The sequence below is a fragment of the Cucurbita moschata genome, unplaced genomic scaffold (genome assembly GCF_002738365.1).
Source record: "Cucurbita moschata cultivar Rifu unplaced genomic scaffold, Cmos_1.0 Cmo_Scf00064, whole genome shotgun sequence".
Lineage (NCBI taxonomy): Eukaryota > Viridiplantae > Streptophyta > Magnoliopsida > Cucurbitales > Cucurbitaceae > Cucurbita > Cucurbita moschata.
The window spans coordinates 977,529-988,049 of record NW_019268580.1 but is presented as its reverse complement, the minus strand read 5'-3'; the positions used below and the strand labels follow the sequence as shown (position 1 = coordinate 988,049).

Genomic DNA, 10,521 nt, shown 5'->3' with positions numbered 1-10,521 from the left:
AAAAAAAAAAAAAAAAAAAAAAAAAAAAAAAAAAAAAAAAAAAAAAAAAAAAAAAAAAAAAACAGAACTCCCAGTAACAAGATCAGGAATCAAACAACCCCCATATTCGAAAATAATCCAACAAATACACCCAAAACTCACCCGGTTCACTAAGGAGACGCTGAGTTTCCTGCGATTGTTCACAAAATGAAGGAGAAAATCAATTCCAATCCCAATTCTACCGACACATAAATCTAAAAGAATATCCGAAATCCAAACGGCAAAACCAGACCATTTCTCCACCAAAGTAATCAATCGGAGAACATGAAGGAGATCTTGAAGAGGATCAGTGATGTTACCTTGATGATCCTTCGGGGAAGATTACTGTTCGCCATTTGAAGATCGATTGAGAGCTCGCGATAGGGTTTAGACGAAATGAAGAGAGAAAAAACAGGAAATGGGACACTTTCCTCTCTCTAGATTATAAAGACTTAGCTTTGAAGGTAGAAGTTTCTAATGCAAAGCCCAATCCTTTATTTATTTTTATTTTTTTTAAATTTTATATCTAATAAGTAAATAAATCATTTTAATTCTTTTATAATAATTTTTAATTAAGTAAAAATCAATATTTTTTATTTAAAAATAAATAAATTGTCTCACATATTTTTTAAAAATTTTAAATTTCAAAATTTTGCAACCCCATATAATTTAATTTAAAATAGAGACAGATAATTTGTTAATATTTTCCAGAAATACAAATACATATTTTTAAATATTTTTAAATCATAATTCTCCAAATATGGAATTTAAAGTTTATTATAATTTTTATTTGGTCATAATTAACAATTTAAATAACTTTAATAAATAAATGATTCTATTTTTGCGTCATAATTTAACTAAAAATGAAAGAATTAATTAACATTTAAATTATGCTAAACAAAATAAAAATAATTGAATCGTGACCGTGAGTTTGTGTATGCGTTAATATTACGCTAGAAATCTTCTTCCCGATATTTACGGGTTTGGCCCACAACTCCATTAATGAAAAAAAAAAAAACATTTTTTTAACCTAAATTAATAAAAATATTTGTTCTAAAAAATACATTTTAATTTTTAAATTTTTTAATAATACACCTAAATTTTTTTAAAAAAATATTCTTAAACTTAAAATAAGTTTTAAAGTGAAAATTGTTATATTTTATTTTTAAAAATACCTTCAAACTTTTAAAACCATTTAAAAAAATACTACATCGAAAGCAATTATTAGTAAATATTGTCAGCTTTAAACCGTTACTTATCGTTGTCAACCTCATGATTTAAAGACGTGTTTGTTAATAAAATATTTACACACCCTTTATAAGGAAGTACGTTTCCACACCCTTGGGGCCAACATTCTCTCTAACACATTGCTCGATGTATGACTCTAATACCAAATGTAAGAGTCAAAGCCCATCACCAACAGATGTCATCCGCTTTGATCTGTTACGTATCGTTGTCAGTCTCATAATTTTAAAACATATTTACGATAAAAAGGGTTTAGTCTTATTTCAACTAATGCTTACTTCCAACCGTGTTTCAAAATGACATTCAAAAGTTTTATTAATACCATTTTTAACCTTTTTTAAATTTAAAAAAAAATAAAATAGTGGGTACCACATTTTAAAGTCACTTGTAAAGTTTAAAAAATAACATTAAATTTTAAAAATAATGTTTGTGAATATATATTTTAATTTTTTTAATAAAAATAAATGGTGTTATGGTTCTTTTAAGATTTGACGGAGTATTTTTTAAATATAATATTAACTGTAACAATATTTTTAGTGTTTAAAAAAAAAAAGATATTAATGAAATTACTTAAATTAATATATTTGACCCTTCGTTGAAATTTAAGGATATATTTGACTATTAAAAGTTTAAAGGGTATTTTTTGTTTTTTTTTATTTAAAAAAAGTCCACATAAAAGCAATATTTAAACAAAATATTAATATCCAAATGGATAGGGTTGGCTTGACTGACACGTGTGCTAAAAGCCCACTTGAAGTTTCATGTGCACCGTAATGATGAACTACGGCGGCGGCACACCACTGTAGGAAGAAGCTCCTGTCACCTGCACCGCCAGTACACTGTTTTGCTGCTCCATCTCGTATCTCAGCCGTCGATCAATAGCCGCCTTCTCGAATTCCTGGGAGATGAACGGTTCGATGGCAATGAATTTCGGTGTGAGTTCTCCAGCCAATAGAGACTTGGTCAATGGCATTTATTTCACTATTTATTGAATTTTAATTTTAATGTTCTCCAGCGTTCTCACGAGTAAGGACGTTGAGCTCCAAAAGGGAGTGGATTGTGAGATCCCACAAGCAAGGACGCTGGACCCCAAAAGGGAGTCGATTGTGAAATCTCACGAACAAGGACGTTGAGCCCCAAAAGAGAGTGGATTGTGAGATCCCACAAGCAAGGACGCTGGACCTCAAAAGGGAGTGGATTGCGAGATCCCACGAGCAAGGACGCCAGGCCCCAAAAGGGAGTGGATTGTGAGACCTCACGAGCAAGGACGTTGAGCCCCAAAAGGGAGTGGATTGCGAGATCCCACGAGCAAGGACGCCAGGCCCCAAAAAGGAGTGGATTGTGAGACCTCACGAGCAAGGACGTTGAGCCACAAAAGGGAGTGGACTGTGAGATCCCACGAGCAAGGACGCTGGGCCTCAAAAGGAAGTAAATTGCGAGATCCCACGTGGTTTGTCCTTCTTATTTTAAATTACTTTTTATTTAATTAATTAATTAACATGTATTGAAGATTAATGTCACTGACTATAAAATAATATCATAATTAAATAATTGACAATTGAGTTAATTATAATTATTATCCTCGTATTTTATTTTTTTTATATATATATATATATCTTGATTTGTTTTTAAGAGTGAAAACTATGTCGGGATATTTTATCTCCACTCACATGAGAAAGATTTTGAAAGATCACTGAACATAAATTTAGAGTTGTTTCATTTAACCTACGAGGTTGGGGCCGTCTTAAATGAGGCGAGAATTCTTCATTTAGACTTATATTGGAGAGTGAATGGAGAGAGATTTTTTGTGTTAGACAAACGGGGTCGGGGACAAGATAATATTCCTCGTTCCTGTCCTTGCTTAAAGTCCGACAAAGCCAATAAGCCGGGGCAAAAAAATGGGGCTTAATTCCCTTTAATCCTGGTTGTGAGCGTATCAAGATCACGACGCTGCACGGTAAAAAATGTAGGACTGTGACAATTAGTATCAGAGCCACACTTTGTGCGTCTAGTCGGATAAGACAGTCAAGAGAAATGAACCCAAGAGTTGATTGAAATCTTGCAAGTGTCTAGAGAACAAGAGTAGACAACACAGTTATCGATCAAAATTAGAATCAGTTGGGGTTGAAGTCAAGATTAGCCGAAGTTTATTAGTGTTGTGTGTCGACACTTCGTTGTGGGGAGATCTACGCGTAAGTATATATGTGTGTGTGTGTATATATATATACACATACACAATTTGTATTTTTCAAAGTGAAACATTTTTTAAAAAGTTTAGTATTTATATTTATAAATAATTTATTAGAAATTAAAATATAGCCAAAAAAAAAAAAAGAAATTAAAATAAATAAATAAAAGCATCAATGACAACCAAGCAGCACTCCAATACAGCGGATTTAAAAGGCACTCCAAAAAGCTGATTAATAAATAAATTCAAAATATTTAAAATTACATAAATACCCTCGTCAGCTCCTATAAATTAGATCATCTTCTTCACCAATTTCCTCATCATCCAGTTATCTTCAAATTACAGAAAAACAGAGTTTCTGAAAATGAGATCGACATTGTTGACGCCTCTTCTGATCTCTTTCTTTTTCTTGTTCTTTTCTTTCTCTCTTGCTCTCGTGCCTGCTAACGAGACCTTCAAGTTCGTCAATGAAGGCGACTTTGGTGAGTTCATCATCGAGTACGACGGCACCTACAGACCTCTCAGCATCTTCAGATTTCCATTTCAGTTAGCTTTCTACAACACGACGCCGAACGCTTACACTCTCGCTCTTCGAATTTCGATTCGTCGCTCCGAATCGATGATACGGTGGGTTTGGGAGGCCAATCGCGGCCGTCCGGTGCGCGAAAATGCTACATTCTCTCTCTCCGCCAACGGAAACCTAGTTCTCGCTGAAGCCGACGGCACTGTTGTATGGCAATCGAACACAGCCAACAAAGGCGTTGTTGGATTCGAATTGCTTCCGAGTGGCAACATGGTGTTGTTAGACTCCAATGGCAAATTCCTCTGGCAGAGCTTCGATTCGCCGACGGACACACTCCTAGTCGGCCAATCTCTCCGTCTCGGCGGGCCAATGAAGCTAGTAAGCCGCGCATCGGAGGTAATGAACGTCAATGGACCTTACAGCCTTGTAATGGAACGAAAAGCCCTATCTCTGTACTACAAAAGCCCTAACTCTCCAAAACCGATGCGGTACTACTCATCCACAGACATGCTCTCAGTCCGGAAAGGCGTTCTCGCAAATCTCACACTAATCGCCGACGTAGATCCAGATCAAGGATTCGCCACCGAATTAATACTGAACTCCGACACCGGCTCGCCTCAGAGCGGCGGTGCAGTTCTAACCCGGCCGAAGTACAACAGCACACTAACATTCCTCCGATTAGGAATCGACGGCAACCTCCGCCTGATCACATACAACGACAAAGTCGATTGGGGCCCGTCGGAGATTTCGTTCACACTCTTCGATAGGGATTCAACTCGGGAGAACGAATGCCAGTGGCCAGAGCGGTGCGGACAGTTCGGGTTGTGCGAGGACAACCAGTGCGTAGCCTGTCCAACAGAGAACGGACTGGCGGGATGGAGCAAGAGCTGCGCGCCGAAGAAGGTAAGTTCCTGCGATCCCAAAAGCTTCCATTACTATAAACTAGTCGGTGTGGATCATGTCTTGACAAAGTACAACAAAGGAGAAGGGCCAATGGGACAGAAGGAGTGTGAGAAGAAGTGCAATTTGGACTGCAAATGTTTGGGATACTTTTACCAAACCAAAGGGTCGCTTTGTTGGGTTGCAAATGAGCTGAAAACTTTGATAAAAGTGGCCAATTCCACTCATTTGGGCTTCATCAAAACGCCCAATAAGTAGATAAATGATGAGCAAAATTAGGGTTCTAAGCTCTTTTAAGCTTCTATTGCTGTGTAATTTCTGAACATCTGTGTGTTTTAAAATGTTCATGTTCATGTTTATGTGTGTATTTTTCTTTTCTCAAGTGTAATTTTGTAATAACATCGAAGCTTCATCCTTGATTAGGATGATAAATTTGTATTAGATCGATTTCAATTATACATCAAAACCTTAAATATTTGTAAATTAGAGCCATTGTTTCTTAGCTAAAAAATAAATTGTGTAATGGGAGTATTTTTTAAATATAATGTTAATGGTAAGAATATTTTCAGTTTTTTAAAAAATTAAAAGGATATTAATAAAATTACTTAAATTCATATATTTGACCCTTCATTGAAATTTAAGGATATATTTGATTAAAAGTTTAAAGGGTATTTTTTTTGTTTTTTTATTTAAAAAAAATAGGCAATATTTAAACGAAATAATTAATATCGAAATGGATAGGGTTGTACTGACACGTGTACTGACACTAAGTTTCACCGTAATGATGAACTACGACGGCGGCACACCACTGTAGGAAGAAGCTCCAATCCATCTCGTATTTCAGCCGTCGATCAATAGCCGCCTTCTCGAATTCCTTGGAGATGAACGGTTCGATGGCAATGAATTTCGGTGTGATCTCTCCAGCCAATAGAGACTGGGTCAAGGGCATTTATTTCACTATTCATTTTGACTGGTGAGAAATTTAAAACATTTAACGCGGATATTCAAATTCCATCTAAATTTTAATGTTAAATTAAAAATTAACTGACATTTTTTAATTACATAACTCCCACGTCAGGGAGAGAAATCAAATATTTTTCAAAACGGTGTGAAAATCGTTTAAAAACCGTGAGACTAACATACAAATTGGATCAAGCAAACAATATGTGTTAGCGTTGAGCTTATGTTGTTACACAAATGGTATCAGAGTCAACACAACGAGCGGTGTGTTAGTGAGGACGTTGGCCTCAAAAGGGAGTGGATTGTGAGATCCCACAAGAGAGGACGCTGGCTCCAAAAAGGAGTAGATTGTGAGATCCCATGAGCAAGGACGTTGAGTCCTAAAAGAGAGTGAATTGTGAGATCCCACGAGCAAGGACGCTGACCTCAGAAGAGAGTGGATTGTGAAATCCCACTAATAAGAACGTTAGACCCGAAAAGAGAGTAAATTGTGAGATCTCACGTGATCAAAGAGAGAAAAACCAAACATTTATTATTAGGATGTGAAAACCTCTCCATATAAAGGTTAGAATGTTACGAAATCAGCATGACCTATATAAAAAGGTTGGTCTTGTCCTTCAAATATCATTTATCTATTTTAAATTACTTTTTATTAATGTATTTGACTATAAAATAATATCATATCTAAATAAAAATAATAAATAAATTATGAAAATTACGTGAAGCTTACGAAGTTTGAAGAGATCCAGTTATCCAATTTTAGAAGGGAATTCCGTTGGGTATTAAAAAATTATAAAAATTGCGTAAAGCATATAATATAAGATTTAGATAAAGTCAAAATTTGATATTGGGACAGGGCCACGAGTCAAATCTGAAACACCAGCTGTCATTTTTTAATTAATTAATTATACAATAATTTGACGAGACAACCGACCATGCCCACCATTTTAATTCCTTGTTTGCTTCTTTATTTTTCCATGTTTATTTTTTGAGAGATTATCGAACATAAATTTAGAGATGTTCATTTAACCTATGACGTTGGGACCGTCTTAAATGAAGTGAGGATTATTCATTTAGACTTATATTAGGGAGTGAATGGAGAGATTTTTTGTATTAGACAAACGGGGTCGGGGACAAGATAATATTTCTCGTTCCTGTCCTTACTTAAAGTCCGACAAAGCCACAAAGCCAAGGCGAAAAAGGGCTTAATTCCCCTTAAACTTGGTTGTGAGTGTGTCGAGAATGTAGGACCGTGACATGGTATCAGAGTAGTCACAGAGTTTTGTGTGTCTAGTCAGGCAAGACAGTCAAGAGAAATGAACCCAAGAGTTGATTGAAGACCTTGCAAGTGTGTCGAGAGTGTTAGAGTGGGGAGGACAGTTGCCAGTCAAGATTAGAATCAGTTGGAGGTTGAAGACAAGACTACGTGATGTTCATTAGTGTCTTGTGTCGACATTTGATTGTGGAGAGATCTACTCGTGAAGTATATATATAATTTTTTATTTTTGGAAGTGAAACATTTTTTAAAAAGTTTAGTATTTATATTTATGAATAATTTATTAGCATTTTAAGTGTATTTTTAATTTTTAATTCATTATTATTAGTACAACATAGAAATTAAAATATAGCCAACCAGCCCTGACTTTTGTCAACAAAAAAAAATAATAAATAAATAAATAAATAAAAGCATCAATGTACAACCAAGCAGCACTCCAGTACAGCGGATTTAAAAAGCAGCCAAAAGCTGATTAATAAATAAATTCGAAATATTGTAATTTTAAATTACATAAATACCCTCGTCAGCTCCTATAAATAAGATCATCTTCTTCACCAATTTCGTCATCATCCAGTTTTCTTCGGGTTACAGAAAAACAGAGTTTCTGAAAATGAGATCGCCATTGTTGACGCCTCTTCTGATCTCTTTCTTTTTCTTGTTCTTTTCTTTCTCTCTTGCTCTCGTGCCTGCTAACGAGACCTTCAAGTTCGTCAATGAAGGCGAGTTCGGTGATTTCGCCGTCGAGTACGGCGGCACCTACAGAGTTCTCAGCATCTTCAGATTTCCATTTCAGTTAGCTTTCTACAACACGACGCCGAACGCTTACACGCTTGCTCTTAGAATTTCGATTCGTCGCTCCGAATCGGCGATACGGTGGGTTTGGGAGGCCAATCGCGGCCGTCCGGTGCGCGAAAATGCTACATTCTCTCTCTCCGCCAACGGAAACCTAGTTCTCGCTGAAGCCGACGGCACTGTTGTATGGCAATCGAACACAGCCAACAAAGGCGTTGTTGGATTCGAATTGCTTCCGAGTGGCAACATGGTGTTGTTCGACTCCAATGGCAAATTCCTCTGGCAGAGCTTCGATTCGCCGACGGACACACTCCTAGTCGGCCAATCGCTCCGTCTCGGCGGGCCAATGAAGCTAGTAAGCCGCGCATCGGAGGAAATGAACGTCAATGGACCTTACAGCCTTGTAATGGAACGAAAAGTCCTATCTCTGTACTACAAAAGCCCTAACTCTCCGAAACCGATGCGGTACTACTCATCCACAGACATGCTCTCAGTCCGGAAAGGCGTTCTCGCAAATATCACACTAAACGCCGCCGTAGATCCAGATCAAGGATTCGCCACCGAATTAACACTGAACTACGACACCGGCTCGACTGAGAGCGGCGGTCCAATTCTAACCCGGCCGAAGTACAACAGCACACTAACATTCCTCCGATTAGGAATCGACGGCAACCTCCGCCTGATCACATACAACGACAAAGTCGATTGGGGCCCGTCGGAGATTTCGTTCACACTCTTCGATAGGGATTCAAGTTGGGAGAACGAATGCCAGTGGCCAGAGCGGTGCGGACAGTTCGGGTTGTGCGAGGACAACCAGTGCGTAGCCTGTCCAACAGAGAACGGACTGGCGGGATGGAGCAAGAGCTGCGCGCCGAAGAAGGTAAGTTCCTGCGATCCCAAAAGCTTCCATTACTATAAACTAGTCGGTGTGGATCATTTCTTGACAAAGTACAACAAAGGAGAAGGGCCAATGGGACAGAAGGAGTGTGAGAAGAAGTGCAATTTGGATTGCAAATGTTTGGGATATTTTTACCAAACCAAAGGGTCGCTTTGTTGGGTTGCAAATGAGCTGAAAACTTTGATAAAAGTGGCCAATTCCACTCATTTGGGCTTCATCAAAACACCCAATAAGTAGAAAAATGATGAACAAAATTAGGGTTCTAAGCTCTTTTAAGCTTCTATTGCTATGTAATTTCTGAACATCCGTGTGTTTTAAAATGTTCATGTTCATGTTTATGCGTGTATTTTTCTTTTCTCAAGTGTAATTTTGTAATAAAATTGAAGCTTCATCCTTGATTAGGATGACAAATTAGTATTAGATCGATTTCAATTATACATCAAAACCTCATCATTAATGAAATATTTTGAAATTATAAGAGATACTGCTTCTTAGCTAAGATTGGAAAAGGAAAATTAATAAACATAAAATATAATCATTGATTCTTGCACGTTTTGCTCTATTATTGTTTAATTAAAAATATCAAAATAGTATATTATCTATAAATATAAAAATCATTCCAATTTTCTCTTTAATCTTTTAATTAGTCCAACTTTGAATAAAGATTATTTCCATTGCTATCTCCGCCACTATTTCAATATTATTATCATTATTTATTATAAACCACTTTGGAGTAGCCTAATACAAAGGCTTCTTAATGTTTAAAAATTATTCAATAAATAATTCTCCAAATTATTTAAAATTAATAGCTTTAAATTAAAAAAATTTATCATAAAAAAATTATTAATACTTCATTTAAAAAACATCATTACCCATCTAATTTTTAAAAGTATTTAAAAAATATTCTTGATTTATTAATACCTTTAAATTTTTTTATAAAAAGACAAATTTTAAACATAATTTTTAAAAAATCTATAAAAAAAAAGCTTAATACTAATTTAAAATATTTTTTAGATAAAAATAAATTTATAAATATTTTTATTAATTTAGCCAAAATAATGATACTTGAGTCCCAATTTTATGTCACATTAATAGATATTTTTTATTCAAATAATTAAGTATTAACACTAAATTATTACAAAATAAATTTCATATAATTATTTTATTTTGGATACCAAATTATATTTGATAACATTGGTTCGACACACAAAATTATCTACTTTTTTTAATGATCTTTACGGACAGGTTTCGATTGGACTTCCTATATTTTAAAATTCTTACTTTATCCTTAATTTATATTAAGCCATTAAATTATCTTTTATTAATATATTTGGACGTATTAATATGCCACTTAACACGTGACACATAAAACCAAGGCAATATATGTCAACGAAATCTAATAATATTTTACAAAGACAAGTCGATATTAATTTAAAGACTTGTTTTGGTTATATTTTCTAAAAATTATTTTAATTATAAAATTATTATAATATATCAAATTATCTTTAAAGTCGAGGGTAAAATTGTCATTTCACCATATTTTGATTTGTTTTTCACATAGATTTTTGGGTTTCGTAATACGAGAAGTAATTTTTTTAATTGATTAATTATTTCTTTAAAAATGAATCCAACGTCTTAATAATAAATAAACTACAAGTTTTGTAAATATTCAAATTGAAAATAGAAAAACAAATATGAAAAAAAAAAAAAAAAAAAAAAAA

At 34.9% G+C, this 10,521-nt stretch overlaps 3 protein-coding genes across 3 annotated transcripts in view; 2 read left to right on the top strand and 1 right to left on the bottom strand.

Annotated features, from left to right (window-relative positions):
• The window catches only part of LOC111437629 (ubiquitin-conjugating enzyme E2 35), a 4,709-nt gene extending 4,214 nt beyond the window's left edge, over window positions 1-495 (bottom strand). Inside the window, exons 1-2 of the mRNA XM_023075684.1 lie at window positions 339-495; window positions 142-169 (exon numbers count right to left, since the gene is read on the bottom strand). Coding sequence (XP_022931452.1) covers window positions 142-169; window positions 339-374 — 64 coding nt within the window. The 5' untranslated portion in view covers window positions 375-495. The remainder of the gene's footprint in view (window positions 1-141; window positions 170-338) is intronic.
• Window positions 496-3,773: 3,278 nt separating this feature from the next.
• LOC111437696 (epidermis-specific secreted glycoprotein EP1-like) lies at window positions 3,774-5,315 on the top strand. Its single transcript, XM_023075784.1, has one exon. It carries the CDS (start codon window positions 3,816-3,818, stop codon window positions 5,130-5,132), a length of 1,317 nt encoding a protein of 438 aa, XP_022931552.1. The 5' UTR covers window positions 3,774-3,815; the 3' UTR covers window positions 5,133-5,315.
• A 2,350-nt stretch (window positions 5,316-7,665) lies between these two features.
• On the top strand, window positions 7,666-9,237 carry LOC111437646 (epidermis-specific secreted glycoprotein EP1-like). The gene has a single exon (XM_023075714.1). The coding sequence runs from the start codon at window positions 7,721-7,723 to the stop codon at window positions 9,035-9,037; it is 1,317 nt and encodes a 438-aa protein (XP_022931482.1). The 5' UTR covers window positions 7,666-7,720; the 3' UTR covers window positions 9,038-9,237.
• Window positions 9,238-10,521: the final 1,284 nt, after the last annotated feature.

Excerpts from the sequence above, each read along its gene's own strand:
- LOC111437696 (XM_023075784.1), top strand. The coding sequence starts at position 3,816 with ATGAGATCGACATTGTTGACGCCTCTTCTGATCTCTTTCTTTTTCTTG.
- LOC111437646 (XM_023075714.1), top strand. The coding sequence starts at position 7,721 with ATGAGATCGCCATTGTTGACGCCTCTTCTGATCTCTTTCTTTTTCTTG.